At 45.6% G+C, this 22,843-nt stretch overlaps 1 protein-coding gene and 1 long non-coding RNA gene across 2 annotated transcripts in view; one reads left to right on the top strand and one right to left on the bottom strand.

Moving 5' to 3' along the window:
* LOC130367773 (unconventional myosin-If-like) overlaps window positions 1–12,320 on the bottom strand; it is a 180,814-nt gene extending 168,494 nt beyond the window's left edge. Inside the window, exon 1 of the mRNA XM_056570537.1 lies at window positions 12,140–12,320. Within this exon, the coding sequence (XP_056426512.1) occupies window positions 12,140–12,142 (3 nt within the window). The 5' untranslated portion in view covers window positions 12,143–12,320. The remainder of the gene's footprint in view (window positions 1–12,139) is intronic.
* Window positions 1–22,843, top strand: part of LOC130367791 (uncharacterized) — a 104,521-nt gene that overhangs the window by 56,290 nt on the left and 25,388 nt on the right. The window lies entirely within an intron of this gene.

Raw genomic sequence — 22,843 nt, 5'->3', positions numbered from 1 at the left:
TTTAATAACCTTATGCAGGAGTCATAACTGCCTAGAAGTCCTTTATATTGATGCCTTAGGGCCCTGTTGGGGCCATTATTGGTCAAAAGGGCTGATTATTGGCTGAACATGCTAATATTAAACTATGTAATAAGATCAGCGATCTGCCAACTAACAAGCATACAGTGATCGGGTCATTTTGACCGTTTTATTCTTTCTCTTCCTACCCCTTGATAGAGGTTTTAAGATAAAAGGGAACGGCAATCTGATTTCTTCATAATATACACACCTTATCAATGCTCTGTGTCAGGATGCCATGAAATCACACCTTTTGGTATGAATGCGAACAAATAAATGGTGCATTTATTTATAACCCACCAATACAATCTGTCCCCTGCCCAATTACCTAAAATTGATAGAACCCCCTCTTCGGAATGTCACACTGAGAACTTAGGCTTTGCTTGTTCGATGTAGGTATGTTGGCAAATACACGACTTCTGGGTTAAATTTACTGATGTTCTTTTGGACATTATAAACACCCCAATTACCCTTTACCCTGTACACTGCATTCTGGATGTATTTACTTAAGAAATACAGCCACTAGTACTTGGCTAACCTCACGCTTAAAGAGTACTTGTCACCAAATAAAACTTTTAATAATGTGTTCCTTGTGTAATTAGCAGACACTTTCCCATTCACTCGCTTTAAAATGTATCAACATAAATATGTTTAAAATGTAATAGAAAAAATGGCCACTAGGTGGCGCAGTTCTGATCCCTGTCACAGTTAGTACAGTGAGTTTGGTCTCCTCCCAGCCTGGCAGGAGACCAAACTCAGGAAATGTTTATCTGCACTGAGTTTGACTGAGAGCTGCACAGAGCTTAAAGGGTACCTCTCATCAAAAAAACTTTTGATATATTATAGATTAATGTATGCAGAATAACTTCACAATTGCATGTTATTAAAAAATATGCTTCTTTCTATTTAATTTTCCACTTTGAAGAAATGACCACTAGGGGTCTCCCTATCAGTCCTGGCAGCAAGCATTTCAGACTCATGCTGGAGTCCGAAACACTACGAGCTGCCAGTCTGCTTTGTTCACAAAGGAGAACACTCAGAGCTGCCAGCCTGCTTTATTCACAGCCTGTTTGGCAGTGAACAAAGCAGGCTGGCAGCTCTGAGTGTTTAGGACTCCAGCATGAGTCAGAAATGCTTGCTGACAGGACTGATCAGGAAAAATACAATAGAAAGAAGCATATTTTTTATTAACATGCTATTGGAAAGTTATTCAACATTCATTAATCTAAAATATATTAAAAGTTTATTTGATGAGAGGTACCCTTTAAACGAAAGCTGCACAGACTGAAAGCTGCACAGAGCCTCATTGAAAGCTGCATAGAGCCTTACTGAATCATGCATAGAGCCTCACTGAAACATGCATAGAGCCTCACTGAAACCTGCAGAGAGCCTCACTGAAAGCTGCAAAGAGCTTCACTGAAACATGCATAGAGCCTCACTGAAAGATGCACAGAGCCTCATTGAAACATGCAAAGATCCTTATTGAAAGCTACAAAGAGCCTCATTAAAGGCTGCAAAGAGCCTCAATGAAACATGCATAGAGCTTCACTGAAAGCTGCAGAGAGCCTCATTAAAGCCTTAAAGGGGTACTCTCCTGGAAAACATTATTTTTAAATCAACTGGCGCCAGAAAGATAAACAGATTTGCATAGAGCCTCACTGAAAGATGCACAGAGCCTCATTGAAACATGCAAAGATCCTTATTGAAAGCTACAAAGAGCCTCATTAAAGTCTGCAAAGAGCCTCAATGAAACATGCATAGAGCCTCACTGAAAGCTGCAGAGAGCCTCATTAAAGCCTTAAAGGGGTACTCTCCTGGAAAACATTATTTTTAAATCAACTGGAGCCAGAAAGATAAACGGATTTGTAAATTATTTCTATAAAAAAAATCTTAATCCTTCCTGTACTTATCAGCTGTTGTATGCTCCACAGGAGGTCGGGATAGGAGGTTGAGATAGGAGGTCGAGATAGGACGGGATATGAGGACAGGATAGGAGGTCGATATAAGAGGTTGAGATAGGAGGACAGGATAGAAGGACGGGATAGGAGGTCGAGATAGGAGGTCGGGGTAGGAGGTCGAGATAGGAGGACGGGATAGGAGGTCAGGATAGGAGGTCGAGATAGGAGGTCGAGATATGAGGACGGGAAAGGAGGTTGGGATAGGAGGTTGAGATAGGAGGTCGAGATAGGAGGACGGGATAGAAGGTCGGGATAGGAGGTCGGGATAGGAGGCCAAGAAAGAAAAGATGGGATAGAAGGTCGAGATAGGAGGTCAAGATATGAATGACGAGAAAGGAGGACTGGATAGGAGGTCTGGATAGGAGGTTGGGATAGGAGTTCGAGATAGGAGGTCGAGATAGGAGGAAGGGATGTGAGGACGGTATATGAGGACTGGATAGCAGGTTGGGATAGGAGGTGGAGATAGGGGTTTGAGAGAGGAGGACGGGATGTGAGGACGGGATGTGAGGATGGGATAGGAGGTCGGGATAGGAGGTCGAGATAGGAGGATAGGATAGGAGGTCGGGATAGGAGGTCGAGATAGAAGGACGGGATGTGAGGACGGGATGTGAGGATGGGATAGGAGGTCGGGATGTGAGGACGGAATATGAGGACTGGATAGGAAGTTGGGATAGAAGGTGGAGATAGGGGGTTGAGAGAGGAGGACGGGATGTGAGGACGGGATGTGAAGACGGGATGTGAGGATGGGAAAGGAGGTCGGGATAGGAGGTCGAGATAGGAGGATAGGATAGGAGGTCGGGATAGGAGGTCGAGATAGAAGGACGGGATGTGAGGACGGGATGTGAGGATGGGATAGGAGGTCGGGATAGGAGGTCGAGATAGGAGAACAGGATAGGAGGTTGGGATAGGAGGTGGAGATAGGGGGTTGAGATAGGAGGACGGGATGTGAGGACAGGATGTGAGGACGGGATGTGAGGATGGGATAGGAGGTCGGGATGTGAGGACGGTATATGAGGACTGGATTGGAGGTTGGGATAGGAGGTGGAGATAGGGGGTTGAGCTAGGAGGACGGGATGTGAGGACGGGATGTGAGGATGGGATAGGAGGTCGAGATAGGAGGACAGGATAGGAGGTCGGGACGGGATGTGAGGATGGGATAGAAGGTCGAGATAGAAGGACAGGATAGGAGGTCGGGATAGGAGGTCGAGATATGAGGATTGGATATTGGGTTGGCATATGACAACAATATATGAGGATGGGATATGAAGTCAAAAGCTTCCTCTGTTGATTTTCCTCCCCAACAAGGATTAGGAAGGAAAAACCGGGCAACGTCGGGTACTCAGCTAGTTTTACCATAAAATGTAAGGCAAACCCAAAAAACCTTTTTTTTGTGAGGAAATTTCAATAAAAAACACAATTTAGCAATTTTTGGAGGGTTTTACATTCACACTGTACACTTTACGGTAAAAATGACATGTTTTCTTTATTCTGTGGGTCAATACGACCCATCTTTACATATTTGTATGTTATTGTACTGCTGTAAGGCAGATCAGAGCAGAAGACCCCGGGAAGGTGGCAGAGGCAGGTGAGTGGACCTCCGGCCGGCATCTTAGCTTATCTGATCCTTGCAGCAGTGCCGCACTGCCGCAGATGCCGGGATCTGTGCTGATCACGGCATCTGGGGGGTTAATGGCAGACATCAGCACGATCGCTGATGTCCGCCATTTCCGGCGGTTCCCCGGCTGCTGATAGCAGCTGGGACCTGCTGTGCATGACGCGAGCACCGCTCCGATGCTCGCGGTCATGTACAGGACGTAAATGTATTTCCTGGTGTGCAAAGTATCGCCGCACCAGGCTGTACATTTACGTGTGTGTTTGCTAAGGGGTTAAAGGCTGCAAAGAGCCTCGCTGGAAGAAGCACAGTGCTTGATGTCTTCTATTCATCACAGCACTGCAACGATGTGAGGGCAGAAGTGGCCCCCCAGCAGGCTTCAGTGATGTCATGCCTGTTGTGAAACGCATACTTTCTTTGCTGGAATGTGAGCAAGAATAAAGATATGATACACAGCTTTTTAAAGCTCTGATTTTTTTTAAGGGTGGGAGGAGTGTTAGGAGTAGTTAGGGAACATAGCCCGAGTTAGTTTAGAAAAGTTTATTTGTTGACAGGTACTTTTTAATATTATACACCTGGATGACTAACCATTGCCCAGTGATCATCATACTACTGTAGTGTTGCCTTTTCAATCAACATGAAGCCATTTTTTTAGCAATTTACATGTGCTTTAAATCGCCTGGATGGAGATCAGCACGGTGCCCCATGGAATGGTTCAGGCAAAATGAGGAAAATTGCAAGGGATATCATAGGAGAGATGCTGCTTAATCATGCTTTATAACTGCAACAATGAGGGCAGAAGGAGGCGCACCAGTGAGTACCTTAGGAGGTGAGAGGAAGGCTGTCATGCTGCACTGGGGCATGGAACCATACTGGGGACTGAGAATGAGAGGGAGAGCCATGCTGGGAACCAGAAATAAAAGGTATGAGAGAATAAGAAACCATGCTGCAAAAATGGAAGGGAGCTATGCTGAAGACTAGGAATTAAAGAATAAGATGGAATTCATGCTGGGGACAGGAATAAGAAGGGGAGACAACCTAGGGAAAATAATGGTGGGGACTTAGAATGACACTCATACTCATGCCATGCTCTGGACAAGGAATACGATAGGGAGCCATGTGTGAACTAGAAATTAGATTATTAGTTCTGCTGGGAACTAGAAATTAGATGGGGAGCCATTCAGGATACCAGCAATGAAAGGGAAGTCATACTGGTCACTAAGAATAAGAGGCAAGACATGCTAGGAACTTGGAAAGGGAGGGATGCTGGGAAAAAGGACTGGGATGAGGTGCCATGCTGGGGATTAGGAATGTGATAGGTTGTCATGTTGGGGACAGCAATGAGAGTGGAGTCTTATGCTAAGAACCAGAAATGAAATAGGAAGTCATGCTGGGACAAGGAATAAGAATGGGATCATGAAGAGTACCAGAAATTTGACACATGATAAAAGACATGATTTGGGGGGATTAATTGTGTTTATTTGTGTGTTGTACATGTTTGTATAAGATGTTTAACCCACAATCTGCTTACATTTCCTATGAGGGGTCCATAGGCATAAAGATGATTATATAGTTCCCTGTTCTAGGACTACTTAGACCAAGTTCATCTCTTGAATGACTATTTTGCTGTACACTGGCTGCTAGTATGTGTTTTCTTTCTTACATTAATTCTGTGCCTCATTCTTTCTTTCATTCATTCTGTGCCTAACGCTTGTATCTGTAGTATAACAATTTGTAACAATTTATAAGGTTGGCAGCTTGTGATGTACACCTTCCCCTTCTAAATGTGCCCTTTTTCCTTGGCAGGAGGTAAAATGAGTGAGATGCATATAATGTACATCGCCACTCAGCAGGGAGGAAAGTCACTTTATCTGGTTCCCATCTGAATTGGGGTGAGTGCCCCCCTCCTCAGACTTGGGGAAGTGCTCATTACTCTGAATGAGGAGAAAGCGCTCAGGTCCGGAAGCTGTGACAATGTTGCTGGATGGGGGAGCACTAGGTAAACTACATATGCAGGCAGTTCTGAGTAAACTGCTTCTTATTGCCTTTTACTTGTGTTGTATGGGATCTGAACGGTTTAGCAGTGGAGATTGAGAGGAGGGGGATGGTTGTACAGAGAGAGTGCAGGTATATAAGAACAAGCAGCATTAGGGTATGTTCACACGCCGGAAGGTCCGTGCAGAATTCCGCTGTAATATTCAGCACGGACATTCCGCTGCAGCAGAGTCCTATTGACAATGGGATTCTGCTGCACTATTCACATGGTGGAATTTCCACAGCAGATATTTTGCCGAAATCCAGATTCTGGCCTCCACAGAAACAATAGACGTCTATTCTTTTTGCCGTTTGCTTGGAAATGCATTGCCGTCTATGAGAAGGGGCATTTCCAAGCAGTCCTAGTGCCTACCAGATCATGCAGGTGCAGATGTGCAGAATGTCCCCCTGTGTTTTCTGGGCAAATATTCTGCACACTTTACACATTGTGAAAAAGGCCTTACACAGTGACAAAATCCCAGCTCTGCACAGCCTCTCCTGTCAGTCCCAACTGCAGCAGAATCTACAAGAGAGAATCATGGAGGGGGAAGGAATAGTTAACCCATTATGACCCTGCAGTGCCATGATCAAGACAGGGACATGTCCTTGAAATTAAGATGGCGTGATTGCCATACCTTCCCTTGCCATTTCACTTTATGTGTTTCCACTCCTTTCCAGCAGCAAGGTAAGTAGCCATTCATTTCTGTAGGAATGTGGATATATGGGACTCTATAAATGTATGCTAAAGCTGTCTATGCATATCTGTGTCTATGTAAGGGGCCACGATGTGGTCTAGGTAGGTGGTAAATGTATCTTTGTAAGTTGTCATGGCAGGGCCATAGCATAGCATAGGGTATGGCAAAGGAGGCACTGCTCATGAGTGCAGCTGTGAAGGGGCGCAGAGGGGGTTTAACTTGCCCCCCTAACAATGAGAAAAAAAAATTAGAGGCAGTGCATACAATGTACTTAGTATTGTATAGAAGCAAGTGAGTATGCATTGCCACTCACTTAATGGGGCAGTAGCTTACTGGGGGCTACCTGGCAGTGTGGCATCATTATGTTGGCATTTAAATAAATTATTATGAGCAGTGTCCTATTTTTTACTTCTGCCACTGCCCCCTTAAACGTCTGTACATGTCTCTGCCTGTGGTGTATGTATAAGTAGAACAGAACCAGTTGCATACATTAGGCTACGTTCAGACTACGGAATCTCCAGATGGAAAATTTCCATCTAGAGATTCTGAGTGTGGCCAGCGCCGACTGAATCAGTCAGTGCTAGGACCGCGTGGGCATTGCCATCCCCAATAGACTGCAATGTGTTCCGCAAGTATTTCTGCCTGAAGAATGAGAACCACCATTCTTCAGGCAGAAATTTGAAAGCAAATTTTCCGTTCTCAAAATCCGAAGTGTGAATTGGTGAACGGAAAACCCATTGACAGCAATGCTAGATTAGTGCGGTGGGATCTCAAAACGGAATTCCGCACAAAGCTTCCATAGGGAGAACATACTTGTACTAGTGTGGAGGCGTAGTTATTATGCGTCCACATTGGGAATTATTTATATTACAAAAATTGCACTTTTAGTGGGCAATACACTATTTGCACATATGGTACAATATGGGGTGCTATTTTGTGGCTTTATGTTTTTTGGAGCACTATGGCCTGGCAGTGTTGTTTTCAGGTGCTATTTTTTAGGAATAATTATAATTTTGACAACATTATATCTGCAGTACTAATGTGTGTGTGTTGTAGGATGGGGCAACAGAGGGCACAGAACTGGGGAAGGTTGGGGGTTGGGAATGTGGGGAAGATTGGGAAGGAGCTGGAAAAGCAATGAGCCAAAAATGTCCTGGAGAAAGTCTTAAGACAATTAATGGTTGGAAAAGGTCTTCATTGTGGTCTGGGCCCTATTGGAAAAGATTAGAAGATAAACAACTACACTTCCTCAACTAAACTTTAGCCATGAGTCATTGGATTGCACTATGCTTTATTCAATCAATGCCAACCCCCGCCACCCCACCCTTCCACTGACGATGGTTACCTTTCTCCTAATACAAAGTAATAGCTCACTGCAGATATGTATTTGGGAGTTTTACAATGCTACACATATTCACAGACATGTACCAACAGTATGTCTGTCACCACTTCATGCTGTTGTCAGATGTGGCAGCCTAAATGTGGTGACAGGCTTCTTTTAAAGAGGTAGTGTTAGCAGAATAAAACACTTTCAATTGATAGCTGCAGGTTCTGCTATTGGCAAGCCACAGACAGCCAGACACTTATCCTGAATGCTTTTACTGTATATGGGACTATCCATTTGCATATACACTTAGGGAATGGGCTGAAGCTCTCGAAGCTGCAGGCCACTTGGGTCCTTAAGTTCCAGTTGACTTCAACGTTCAGCGCATAACCACATTGAAAAGAAGTATCCAGATTTGGTCATTTCGATTTGTGGTGCTTTTCTCTGTCAGGATGGAGTATTAGAGTAACAAGCTGTGCGACGTATTGTACTGCTGTGTGGTTGTAATTTATTGTATGATTGTAATAACTGAACAATCCATAAAGCTCTTTATTTTCTGTGAGGTTCCCAGTCTCCCATTTAAGTCAATGGGAGCAGGATTTTCAAAGCTGCACGGGTTCTGCCCCAAAACCCATGTGGTTATTAACCATGTAAACATGACCTTATAAAGTTTGGTGTTAAGAAAGAAGAGACACTGTATCTGATCAGAATTATCTCTTGGCCGGAGTGAAGAGCATCTGTCACCCTGGAGGGGTAGGAACACCATGGATCCAACTGTAAGGAGAAATATCAAGGAAGGTGTCATTTTTCCCCTTTCCAGCTGGAATCACTTCTGTCTTTGTCATATTTTCTGCTGCAGAAATTCTGCAGCAGAAGGCTTTTTCTGATGGCCCGTTGATTTCAATGTGCCTGTGTAATACCTTATACTCATTTCTAGCCCTGCCTAACTGCAGTATCAGGTTAAAAGCCACTGCTAGGTCCCCCCGACACACAATGATCTTATGTAGGATAACATGTCAGTTTCTTAAAGGAAGCATTTGTAATCTTTAAAACAGAAGAGTGTTTTAGGGCAGAGCTGTACTATTTCCTGTTGTGATTTGGTTAGCGATTGAATCTACTAAGCATCTTCATTTACAATATCTATAATCTGTAGTGAAGATTGTAGGAATAAATATGGGTGTGTGAATATATTGACATATAGGAAAAAAAATAATCAGATCTAGATTTGCAGATCCAGATGATTGAAGCTTCATTGGTATGCAAGAAGAATTAAATGGAACTACGGTACATCACTTATATCATTTAGTATTAACTAAGAAACTGTAGTTTTTAGACACAGTTTATATAACTAGCAAACCATTTAACCATTTAATTACCCTTACCACTTAGGCTAAGTTTCTACTTGTTTTTTTGTCCTGCGCTTTTTGATTTAAAAAAAAACGCAAGAAAAAAATGCCTGAAAAAACACCAGTGCAATTTCCTGCGTCTGGCATTTTTCCTGCCGTTTTTTCCAGCGTTTTTTCATTTGTGTGGAAATTGCATTTTTGCCCCTTTGGTGTTTTTTTTATTTTTTTGGTACTCAAAATTTGTTGGGTACCAAAAAGAAAAAAAATGGATGCGGTAGTGATGGAAAAAAAATTTTTTTCACGAAGTTTTTATTAATTTTTAATAAAGTGTGTGTGTTTCACTTTTTTCTCAATTTTTCTCAATTCTCACTGTTCCATGATGGGAGTAGTAGTACCTGTACTAATAGACATAGCGCCTGATGCGATCATCCATTATATAGCAGAGATGTGGAGCGGCACTATACTCCGACCAGTGATGTGAATAGAACATCACTCATTCATATTTTCTGCCCAGAGTCGGGATTGGCCGGATGGTTGCAGCCAATCACAGCTCTGAGGGAAATATGAATAAGTGATGTTCTATTAATATCACTGGCCTGAGTATAGTGCAGAGTTGCGAGCGCTGTATAGAGCCGCTCCACATCTCTGCAATAGATAGGACCATCACAGCGGATGTCAGGAGTGACGCCCGCTGTGATCTTTCCTTAACTGCAGGTACTACTACTCCCATCACTGAGCACCCTCTGCTCCATGTTGGGAGCTGTAGTACCTGCAGTTAAGGAAAGATCACAGCGGATGTCACTTCTCACACCGGCTGTGATCTTCCTGTATAATGTATAGATGCGGCTGGCCGCTCTTCTTTGGTCCCCTGCACTGACATATTTATACACCTATTAATATTTCCCACAGAGAGTTGTGATTGGCTGGAACCATCTGGCCAATCATAGCTCTCTGCAGGAAATATGAATAGGTGTATATATACGGCAGTGCAGGGGACCATAGAAGATCATCCAGCCACATCTATAAATTATACAGAAGGATCGCAACAGACCCAGGGCGATCTGTCAATTAGTATAGGTACTATTACTCCCATCATACTCCCATGCTGGGAGTAGTAGTACCACCTAAAAAATAAAGAAAAACACACACACTCTAAATTTTTTTTATTATTGCCGGCTACATTTTTAGGTCCCTGCCTGCCCACATAAATTGATCCCTGTTTAAAAATTAATAAAAATGTTGTAATAAAAAAGATACATTTCGTTAAATGCAATTTTTTCCATCACTACTGTATCTTTTTTTATTATTTTTTAAAATGATACCCTATGAAATTTTATTAAAAAGGTATCTCCATCACTTTTTTGGATCGCTAAAGTCCAAAAGAGTTAAAACCCACATGACGTTTTTCTTAGCGTTTTTTTACTCCCACAGACTTCTATAGGAGAAAAAAGCCACGATTTCAGAGAAAAAACGCCAGTGGCTCAACATGCTGCGATTTTGCAAAACCCCCAAGGAGCTGAAAAACGCCAAAAAAGAGTTAAAAAACGCCAAAAGGATAAAAAAAAAAGCCAAACTGAAAAACTCCAAGTGGAAAAAGAATATTGCTATTTCTCATTGATTTACAGCTAACATCTGTCCGCAGCGTTTTTTGGCCGGAAAAAAATGCCATGCGGCAGAATTGCCGTTTTTCTTGGTGTTTTTCAAAAAATAAAAAAACAAGTAGAAACATAGCCTTAAAGTATCCGTCTCACTTGAAAAAGTGTCACATGTCATATCCCTGCTTGTTCTCCTGATCATTGGGGAGCACTGAGACCCTAATCAATGAGAACTTTTGACATGGCCCATTTTAAAGAGAACCTGTGGCCATTTGATTTTTTATTAAATAACCCGGGGTGCACTGATCACAAACCTTTTATAAGTTTCTTGATACACTCTCTGACTGTATAACCTGACTTTATAACCTGACTGTACAACCTGCCCATCACATGATTTTTGCTGCCATTATTAAAATTAGGTTCCGCCCATCTGACTGATTCCCCTTAATTGTCAGACAAACTATAAACCCTCATATCTCAGGAATGGAAGGACTCATCAAGAAAAAGGTGTAACAAGGTGTGTGATCAGGGCACCCTAAGGTATTGAATGATAATGCAATCTCATTTTTGGGGGTTGACCACATGTCCTCTTTAAGGGTTTCCACTTAAAAGCATTGCATTGTCTAACCATAACAGCTTATTCCCCATCCAACAGTGCCCCCCCCCCCCAATCTTGATAACCCAGTCCCAAAATACTTGTAACAATGGAGTGGTGGTCATTTGTGTGCACTGCCGCTTCATTCATTGTCGATGGGATCTGCTGGACATAGCTGATCGCTGTACTCTGCTATTTCTTTCAGTTCCGAAAGACATTAAATGGAGTGTCCATGCACACGGGTGACTGCTGTTCCATTTTGACATTGTACGGAGCTCTAGACATTGCTGGGACATTGTCCCCCGGACGTGTGGATGACCACTTGGAAAGACCCTGCCTCATACCCAGAGTATCTCTCCAATAAAATAAATGTGAGTTACAAAAAGTATGGAGGGTGCTCTCCAATCAGGATAACACTGGCCTATTCCCAGAAGTAATAGTGGTCCTTTTGGTCACTCTTCCATTTATAACAGCAAGACTTTTCTGTTCTTATTCTAGCAAAGCATCCCAGTGTTTTTTGTCAGCTAGAGGTGAGTTGTAATTCTAAATTGTAGTTGTTCACCAATAACTAGAAAGGCAGAGCATCATGCCCCTTTGGGTCCTATTGGATTTTCTTGGTTTTAAATACCTTGCATTTTGGTCTATTGTTCTCCCTAATAAAGTTAAGAGAAGCTAAGGAAAGATAAAGTGGCATTGTTTTTTATCATTGTAATGCTTTGCAACTTTTTTTCATAACATTTTGATCTGAAAAACATTAAGAGGAGGAATTTCTATACAATGCATTATAAAAGATTGATAAAGAAAGCTTTATCACCCATGTCTGTCTTCTTATAAACCACACTTCCTCACAGACTGTCAAGGCATATAATCATTCATAGCTTAGATTTATAGTACAATAAATAAGTAAGTAAACAGCATACTACCATGATTGGATGAATCCTTTCCGTGGAGAATCTACCTCTGCTAGTCTTCTAGATCTTAAAATGCCACCATAATCCAAGTATTGGTTGAAGGAGTCATTCTTTGTTCCTGTGCTCGTATGTTTAGTAAAAAGTTAGTTATTGCAGAAGTTCCTCTATCAGTCACCCACTTCCTTCTTTCTTATTGTCAGCCTTTTGAAAATATTATTTTGCTTAAGGTGGAGTATCTGAGTACTCGGTAGAGAGCACTGTAGAAAAATACACAGTCTAAAGACATCCCTCACCCTAAATCAACAGTTAATGAAACCATCTTTGCACGGCTCTGACCACAAGGCAGCATTCAGGTCATGTGAGTGTGTGTCTATAGACAAAAGTGGGAAATGTAGGCCACATATACTGCACTATATGTTAGGAATTCATGGGTCTATTTAGACATATAGGGGGAAGATTTATCAAAAGCTATGGCGAGAAAAAGATGATCAGTTGCCTATGGCAACCAATCAGATTGCTTCTTTTATTTATCAGAGACTTTTAAAAAAATTAAAGGAGTACTCCGGTGCACACTTTTTTCATTGTATCCCGTCCGGGCTGCAAAATAAAAGAAAACGCACTTTATCTTACCTGCCAACGAGCACCCGGAGCTCCAGTACAGGTGTTCGGTCCCCGGGCTGTATTCTTCTTACTTCCTGTTAGCCCGGCACATCACACGGAGCTTCAGCCTATCACCGGCCGCATCGATGTCCCGCCTCGGCCAGTGATAGGCTGAAGCTCCGTGTGACATGCCGGGCTAACAGGAAGTAAGAAGAATACAGCCCGGGGACCGAACACCTGTACCGGAGTGTACCGGAGCTCCGGGGGCTCGTTGGCAGGTAAAAGAAAGTGTATTTTCTTTTATTTTGCAGCCCGGACGGAATACAATGAAAAAAGTGTGCACCGGAGTACTCCTTTAAACAAGCAATCAAATTGGTTGCTATGGGCAACTGGTCAACTTTTCCTCTGCACAAGTTTTAGTAAAAATCTCACCCATGAACTTGTAAGTGGAGTCTGTCTGGGAAATTTCATTGCATCATCTTTCAAAACCATTTTACAGCAAGTATCCACATGTACTTTTCCACACATATGCCCAAAGTGCACACCTTTGTCTATGATTATACCACATAGTAGACTGCAGATGTCTGGATATTTCTTTTTTATACCCACACGTACACTGTCAACTAAAAAGCTAAACACGGTGTTAAAAGAAAGTGTTGCTTCAGACTGAGGAACTGTGCGTCGCCTCTGCCATGGGACCTTGTGCACCACCAGTATACATGAATAAACAGGCCACCATAAGGAAACTTTTTGTACACTGATATTTGTTTCTGACAGTTACTGAAAATGAAAGATGGCAGAAGAAACTTAATCCGAAGTGTATAGAAAGAAAAACCGACCAGCACAGTCCTTTGGGGAAATGATACAAAAAGGCATTGCAACAGTTCCTCAGGTGTCATCATCAGAAAAACCACCAGATGCGCCTAGAGTTGAGAAACTCTCCGCTGCCTACATAACTGCTGTAGTCTCTATGTAACAAAGGTTGTGTTTGTTCCCTAGATAATCCAGAAAACCTAACATTCTCTTCCTAGAATAGCATCAGATAATACATAAATTTGTTCTACAATTATAGCGTAGTTACTATGGTCCAGATTTATCAAAGAATGTCTACGGTAGACCTATTTTCCCACGTTTATTTGGGTGGTGGGTTTGACTAGCGTGCATCTTATTTATCAAGAAGATGCAGCAGGATGATGAATTTTGCGCAGCTCTGCTGTGGTGGGAAAAGCTCTACCACATACACTTTTACTAGACGTTTATGAGGGAAAGAAGTAGACACTTTCCTGGGTCCTGAATTTGGCAGGTTAGATGTTTTTACTTTCACAGAGCTGCCTGGACATTTTTACTTACATTTTAGACGCTACAATCAAATTTCATTGCGGTGTCTAAGGGGTTAAAGCCGGGCATCATCGTGATCAAAGATGTCTGGCATTAGAGATGGGTCCTGGTGGCAGATAGCTCAGCTCCTGAGCGTGTGTCATAGAAGGGGAGTGGGACACTGTTGTCCACAAGAGGTTAAAGGTTGAATTGCAGAAGGTAGAAGTTATTCTCACGCCTACTGGTCGGTGGTGTAGCTTTGCGCCCAAAAAAGTACCTTTACGCACAAAATAGCGATTTTTAACAAAAGTCGCAAATGATAAATACTTGACCACTGCATGGTCAAAAAGAAATAGTTCTACGGGTAGGCAAAAAGAGTGAAACTGTCTATATCCAAAGACGCATAAAAGTTGCTAAATATGCTGCTTGCACCTGAACTGCGCCAAAACATAGACAATAAAATGCTCTAAAAGCAATGATAAATATCCCCTATATGTTCTCCAAAACTACTCTCTTCTTAGGCTTACTTTTCATACTGAGAGCGGAACTGTATGTACGTGAGAAAGAGATATTTTAACTATCTCACTGACAGTTAAGAACGGCTTCTTATGCTGCAGGCTCATGCCTGGTATAGCTGAGTTTGGTACCAGAAGTTGTTACCACATTGTATTATACTTTATACTGAAGAAACCTTCATATTTAGCAGAGGAGCCTGGGCATTGTACTTCCGCCTTGTGCATCTGTATGCTAGTTTCACAATGATGATCAACACTTTTAGATACAGAAACACTTTTAGATACAGAAACACTTTTAGATACAGAAAGCAGGTAAAAGGACACAAGTGATTTTTACCTGTTTTTTTTTTTTTTTAAACCGCAATTATTAATAAGGTTGCACACATTTCTATTGGTTATTGACACTGAGAGGATAGATGCATTCGATAAGAGTGCTAGAACACGTTTTCGTTTTTTTTTGTTTTAATAACATTTTTAAAAGAGCAGTAAAAATTATATATATATATATATATATATATATATATATATATATATATATATTTATTTATTTATTTTTTTGCCTTTATGAGAAGAAAAAAAATCTCACCTTTTTTGAATGCTGTGTTCTTAAACTGTCAGTAACCGGAAAAGAAATAAAAAAAAAAGTTCTATCCCTGTGGTGTCTAGTTTTAAGTCAGACTGCACATGTTCACGGCTGACCTTGCATGGTACCCTGTGCAAAGTAGCTATTTGTTACCCCCATTCCATTTTTCATTCTGAAGCTTCTGCTGTCCTAGTATATACACCACTGAAGGAAAGGTGTAATGCAGAGGCATTGTCACGATGCCGGCTGGCAGGAGGTGGATCCTCTGTGCCAGAGAGGGATTGGCGTGGACCGTGCTAGTGGACCGGTTCTAAGTCACTACTGGTATTCACCAGAGCCCGCCGCAAAGCGGGATGATCTTGCTGCGGCGGTAGTGACCAGGTCGTATCCACTAGCAACGGCTCAACCTCTCTGACTGCTGAAGATAGGCGCGGTACAAGGGAGTAGACAGAAGCAAGGTCGGACGTAGCAGAAGGTCGGGGCAGGCAGCAAGGATCGTAGTCAGGGGCAACGGCAGGAGGTCTGGAACACAGGCTAGGAACACACAAGGGAACGCTTTCACTGGCACAATGGCAACAAGATCCGGCGAGGGAGTGCAGGGGAAGTGAGGTATACATAGGGAGTGCACAGGTGAACACACTGATTAGAACCACTGCGCCAATCAGCGGCGCAGTGGCCCTTTAAATCGCAGAGACCCGGCGCGCGCGCGCCCTAGGGAGCGGGGCCGCGCGCGCCGGGACAGGACCGACGGAGAGCGAGTCAGGTACGGGAGCCGGGGTGCGCATCGCGAGCGGGCGCCACCCGCATCGCGAATCGCATCCCGGCTGGAGGCGGTATCGCAGCGCACCCGGTCAGTGGATCTGACCGGGGCGCTGCGGGAGCGAGAGTGTAGCGAGCGCTCCGGGGAGGAGCGGGAACCCGGAGCGCTCGGCGTAACAGTACCCCCCCCCTTGGGTCTCCCCCTCTTCTTGGAGCCTGAGAACCTGAGGACCAGATTTTTCTCTAGGATATTGTCCTCAGGTTCCCAGGATCTCTCTTCAGGACCACAGCCCTCCCAGTCAACCAAAAAGAAGGTTTTTCCTCTGACCTTTTTGGAGGCCAGTATCTCCTTTACGGGAAAGATGTCTGAAGAACCGGAGACAGGAGTGGGAGAGATAAGTTTAGGAGAGAAACGGTTGATGATGAGTGGTTTAAGAAGAGAAACGTGAAAGGCATTAGGAATACGAAGAGAAGGAGGGAGAAGAAGTTTATAAGAGACAGGATTAATCTGGCACAAAATTTTGAAAGGACCAAGATAGCGTGGTCCCAATTTGTAGCTGGGAACACGGAAGCGGACATATTTAGCGGAGAGCCATACCTTGTCTCCGGGAGAAAAAATGGGGGGAGCTCTTCTTTTCTTATCAGCAAACTTCTTCATGCGTGATGAAGCCTGTAAGAGAGAATTTTGGGTCTCTTTCCATATGGTGGAAAGATCACGAGATATTTCATCCACAGCGGGTACACCAGAGGGCAAGGGAGTAGGGAGGGGGGGAAGAGGGTGACGGCCGTACACCACGAAAAATGGGGATTTGGAAGAAGATTCAGAAACTCTGAAGTTATACGAGTGTCACGATGCCGGCTGGCAGGTAGTGGATCCTCTGTGCCAGAGAGGGATTGGCGTGGACCGTGCTAGAGGATCGGTTCTAAGTCACTACTGGTTTTCACCAGAGCCCGCCGCAAAGCGGGATGGTCTTGCTGCGGCGGTAGTGACCAGGTCGTATCCCCTAGCAACGGCTCAACCTCTCTGGCTGCTGAAGATAGGCGCGGTACTAGGGAGAAGACAGAAGCAAGGTCGGACGTAGCAGAAGGTCGGGGCAGGCAGCAAGGATCGTAGTCAGGGGCAACGGCAGGAGGTCTGGAACACAGGCTAGGAACACACAAGGAAACGCTTTCACTGGCACTAAGGCAACAAGATCCGGCGAGGGAGTGAAGGGGAAGTGAGGTGATATAGGGAAGTGCACAGGTGTAAACACTAATTGGAACCACTGCGCCAATCAGCGGCGCAGTGGCCCTTTAAATCGCAAAGACCCGGCGCGCGCGCGCCCTAGGGAGCGGGGCCGCGCGCGCCGGGACAGAACTGACGGAGAGCGAGTCAGGTACGGGAGCCGGGGTGCGCATCGCGAGCGGGCGCTACCCGCATCGCGAATCGCATCCCGGCCAGAGGCGGAATCGCAGCGCCCCGGGTCCGTGGAACCGACCGGAGCGCTGCAGTGAGAGGAGTGTAGCGAGCGCTCCGGGGAGGAGCGGGGACCCGGAGCGCTCGGCGTAACAGTACCCCCCCCCTTGGGTCTCCCCCTCTTCTTGGAGCCTGAGAACCTGAGGACCAGACTTTTGTCCAGGATATTGTCCTCAGGTTCCCAGGACCTCTCTTCAGGACCACAACCCTCCCAATCCACTAAAAAGAAGGTTTTCCCTCTGACCTTTTTAGATGCTAAAATTTCTTTGACGGAGAAGATGTCCGAGGAGCCGGAGACAGGAGTGGGGGGAACAGATTTGGGAGAGAAACGGTTAATGATAAGTGGTTTAAGAAGAGAAACATGAAAGGCATTAGGAATACGAAGAGAAGGAGGAAGAAGAAGTTTGTAAGAGACAGGATTAATCTGGCGCAAAATCTTGAAAGGACCAAGATAGCGTGGTCCCAACTTATAGCTAGGGACACGGAAGCGGACATATTTGGCGGAGAGCCATACCTTGTCTCCAGGGGAAAAAATGGGAGGAGCTCTTCTTTTCTTATCCGCGAATCTCTTCATGCGTGAAGAAGCCTGTAAGAGAGAATTTTGGGTCTCTCTCCATATGATGGAAAGATCACGAGAAATTTCATCCACAGCGGGCAGACCAGAGGGCAAGGGGGTAGGGAGGGGGGGAAGAGGGTGACGGCCGTACACCACGAAAAACGGGGATTTGGAGGAAGATTCAGAGATTCTGAAATTATACGAGAATTCGGCCCAAGGTAGAAGATCTGCCCAGTCATCCTGGCGGGAGGAAACAAAATGTCGTAAATAGTCACCCAAGATCTGGTTAATTCTTTCTACTTGTCCATTGGATTGAGGATGGTATGCAGAAGAAAAATTTAATTTAATCTTGAGTTGTTTACAGAGAGCCCTCCAGAATTTAGACACAAATTGGACGCCTCTATCCGAGACGATCTGCGTAGGCAACCCGTGAAGACGAAAAATGTGTACAAAAAATTGTTTAGCCAACTGAGGCGCTGAAGGAAGACCAGGAAGAGGGATGAAATGTGCCATTTTGGAGAATCGATCAACGACCACCCAAATAACAGTGTTGCCATGGGATGGGGGTAAGTCAGTAATAAAATCCATACCAATCAGAGACCAAGGTTGTTCGGGAACAGGCAGAGGAAGAAGAAAACCAGCGGGCTTCTGGCGAGGAGTCTTATCCCGGGCACAGATAGTGCAGGCTCGCACAAAATCCACCACATCAGTCTCTAGAGTCGGCCACCAATAGAAGCGAGAGATGAGTTGCACAGATTTCTTGATGCCCGCATGACCTGCGAGATGGGAGGAGTGACCCCATTTGAGGATTCCGAGGCGTTGGCGTGGAGAAACAAAGGTCTTTCCTGGAGGAGTTTGCCTGATGGAGGCTGGAGAAGTGGAAATCAGGCAGTCAGGAGGAATGATGTGTTGAGGAGAGAGTTCAATTTCAGAAGCATCTGAGGAACGAGAGAGAGCATCGGCCCTAATGTTCTTATCAGCAGGCCGAAAGTGAATTTCAAAATTAAATCGGGCAAAGAACAGAGACCACCTGGCCTGACGAGGATTCAGCCGTTGGGCAGACTCGAGGTATGAGAGGTTCTTGTGATCGGTGTAAATAATAACTGGAAATCTTGATCCCTCCAGCAGATGCCTCCATTCCTCAAGTGCTAATTTAATGGCTAGAAGCTCTCGATCCCCGATGGAGTAGTTCCTCTCCGCCGGAGAGAAGGTCCTAGAAAAAAACCCACAAGTAACAGCATGCCCGGAAGAGTTTTTTTGTAGAAGGACAGCTCCAGCTCCCACTGAGGAGGCATCAACCTCCAATAGGAAGGGTTTAGATGGGTCAGGTCTGGAGAGCACGGGAGCCGAAGAGAAGGCAGACTTGAGTCGTTTAAAGGCGTCTTCCGCTTGAGGAGGCCAAGACTTGGGATCGGCATTTTTTTTGGTTAAAGCCACAATAGGAGCCACAATGGTAGAAAAATGTGGAATAAATTGCCTGTAATAATTGGCGAACCCCAAAAAACGTTGGATGGCACGGAGTCCGGAGGGGCGTGGCCAATCTAAGACGGCAGAGAGTTTATCTGGATCCATTTGTAGTCCCTGGCCAGAGACCAAGTATCCTAGAAAAGGAAGAGATTGGCATTCAAACAGACATTTCTCAATTTTAGCATAGAGTTGATTGTCACGAAGTCTCTGAAGAACCATACGGACATGCTGGCGGTGTTCTTCTAGATTGGCCGAAAAAATTAGGATATCATCAAGATATACAACAACACAGGAGTATAACAGATCACGAAAAATTTCATTAACAAAGTCTTGGAAGACAGCAGGGGCGTTGCACAGGCCAAAGGGCATGACCAGATACTCAAAGTGTCCATCTCTGGTGTTAAATGCTGTTTTCCACTCATCCCCCTCTCTGATGCGGATGAGGTTATAGGCGCCTCTTAAGTCCAATTTAGTAAAGATGTGGGCACCTTGGAGGCGATCAAAGAGTTCAGAGATGAGGGGTAAGGGGTAGCGGTTCTTAACCGTGATTTTATTAAGTCCGCGGTAGTCAATGCAAGGACGTAGAGAGCCATCTTTTTTGGACACAAAGAAAAATCCGGCTCCGGCAGGAGAGGAGGATTTACGGATAAAGCCCTTTTTTAGATTCTCCTGGACGTATTCAGACATGGCAAGAGTCTCTGGGGCAGAGAGAGGATAAATTCTGCCCCGGGGTGGAGTAGTGCCCGGGAGGAGGTCGATAGGACAATCATAAGGCCTGTGAGGAGGTAGAGTCTCCGCTTGTTTTTTGCAGAAAACATCCGCGAAGTCCATATAGGCCTTAGGGAGACCGGTTACTGGAGGAAGCAGAGAGTTACGGCAAGGGTTACTGGGAACCGGTTTTAGACAGTCCTTGGAACAAGAGGGCCCCCAACTCTTGATCTCCCCAGTGGACCAATCCAGGGTTGGGGAATGAAGTTGAAGCCAGGGAAGTCCAAGGAGAATTTCCGAGGTGCAATTGGGGAGGACCAAAAGTTCAATCCTCTCGTGATGAGATCCGATGCTCATTAGAAGGGGCTCCGTGCGGAAACGTATGGAACAGTCCAATCTTTCATTGTTTATACAATTGATGTAAAGGGGTCTGGTGAGACTGGTCACTGGGATGTTGAACCTGTTGACGAGAGAGGCCAAAATAAAATTTCCTGCAGATCCAGAGTCCAAGAAGGCCACAGAAGAGAAGGAGAAGGCAGAGGCAGACATCCGCACAGGCACAGTAAGACGTGGAGAAGCAGAGTGGACATCAAGGATTGTCTCACCTTTGTGCGGAGTCAGGGTACGTCTTTCCAGGCGGGGAGGGCGGATAGGACAATCCCTCAGGAAGTGTTCGGTACTAGCACAGTACAGGCAGAGGTTCTCCATGCGGCGTCGTGTCCTCTCTTGAGATGTCAGGCGAGACCGGTCGACCTGCATAGCCTCCACGGCGGGAGGCACAGGAACAGATTGCAGGGAACCAGAGGAGAGAGGAGCCGAGGAGAAGAAACGCCTCGTGCGAACAGAGTCCATATCTTGGCGGAGCTCCTGACGCCTTTCGGAAAAACGCATGTCAATGCGAGTGGCTAGGTGAATAAGTTCATGAAGATTAGCAGGCATTTCTCGTGCGGCCAGAACATCTTTAATGTTGCTGGATAGGCCTTTTTTAAAGGTCGCGCAGAGGGCCTCATTGTTCCAGGATAATTCAGAAGCAAGAGTACGGAATTGTACGGCATACTCGCCAACGGAAGAATTACCCTGGACCAGGTTCAACAGGGCAGTCTCAGCAGAAGAGGCTCGGGCAGGTTCCTCAAAGACACTTCGAATTTCCGAGAAGAAGGAGTGTACAGAGGCAGTGACGGGGTCATTGCGGTCCCAGAGCGGTGTGGCCCAAGCCAGGGCTTTTCCAGACAGCAGGCTGACTACGAAAGCCACCTTAGACCTTTCAGTGGGGAACTGGTCCGACATCATCTCCAAGTGTAATGAACATTGGGAAAGGAAGCCACGGCAAAACTTAGAGTCCCCATCAAATTTATCCGGCAAGGATAGTCGTAGTCCAGAAGCGGCCACTCGCTGCGGGGGAGGTACAGGAGCTGGCGGAGGAGATGGTTGCTGGAGCTGTGGTAGTAACTGTTGTAGCATAACAGTCAGTTGAGACAGCTGTTGGCCTTGTTGCGCAATCTGTTGTGACTGCTGGGCGACCACCGTGGTGAGGTCAGCGACAACTGGCAGAGGAACTTCAGCGGGATCCATGGCCGGATCTACTGTCACGATGCCGGCTGGCAGGTAGTGGATCCTCTGTGCCAGAGAGGGATTGGCGTGGACCGTGCTAGAGGATCGGTTCTAAGTCACTACTGGTTTTCACCAGAGCCCGCCGCAAAGCGGGATGGTCTTGCTGCGGCGGTAGTGACCAGGTCGTATCCCCTAGCAACGGCTCAACCTCTCTGGCTGCTGAAGATAGGCGCGGTACTAGGGAGAAGACAGAAGCAAGGTCGGACGTAGCAGAAGGTCGGGGCAGGCAGCAAGGATCGTAGTCAGGGGCAACGGCAGGAGGTCTGGAACACAGGCTAGGAACACACAAGGAAACGCTTTCACTGGCACTAAGGCAACAAGATCCGGCGAGGGAGTGAAGGGGAAGTGAGGTGATATAGGGAAGTGCACAGGTGTAAACACTAATTGGAACCACTGCGCCAATCAGCGGCGCAGTGGCCCTTTAAATCGCAAAGACCCGGCGCGCGCGCGCCCTAGGGAGCGGGGCCGCGCGCGCCGGGACAGAACTGACGGAGAGCGAGTCAGGTACGGGAGCCGGGGTGCGCATCGCGAGCGGGCGCTACCCGCATCGCGAATCGCATCCCGGCCAGAGGCGGAATCGCAGCGCCCCGGGTCCGTGGAACCGACCGGAGCGCTGCAGTGAGAGGAGTGTAGCGAGCGCTCCGGGGAGGAGCGGGGACCCGGAGCGCTCGGCGTAACAACGAGAATTCGGCCCATGGTAGAAGATCTGCCCAGTCATCCTGGCGGGAGGAAACAAAATGCCGTAAATAATCACCCAGGACCTGGTTAATTCTTTCTACTTGCCCATTGGATTGAGGATGATAAGCAGAAGAAAAGTTTAATTTAATCTTGAGTTGTTTACAGAGAGCCCTCCAGAATTTAGACACGAATTGGACGCCTCTATCCGAGACGATCTGCGTGGGCAACCCGTGAAGACGAAAAATGTGTACAAAAAATTGTTTTGCCAACTGAGGCGCAGAAGGAAGACCAGGAAGAGGGATGAAATGTGCCATCTTGGAGAATCGATCAACGACCACCCAAACAACAGTGTTGCCACGGGATGAGGGTAAGTCTGTAATAAAGTCCATACCAATCAGAGACCAAGGCTGTTCGGGAACAGGCAGAGGATGAAGAAGACCAGTGGGCTTCTGGCGAGGAGTCTTAT

The sequence above is a fragment of the Hyla sarda genome, chromosome 1, assembly GCF_029499605.1.
Source record: "Hyla sarda isolate aHylSar1 chromosome 1, aHylSar1.hap1, whole genome shotgun sequence".
In the NCBI taxonomy this organism is placed as follows: Eukaryota; Metazoa; Chordata; class Amphibia; order Anura; family Hylidae; genus Hyla; species Hyla sarda.
Note: the sequence above shows the minus strand (reverse complement) of the source record. Positions and strands in the feature narration are given on the sequence as shown.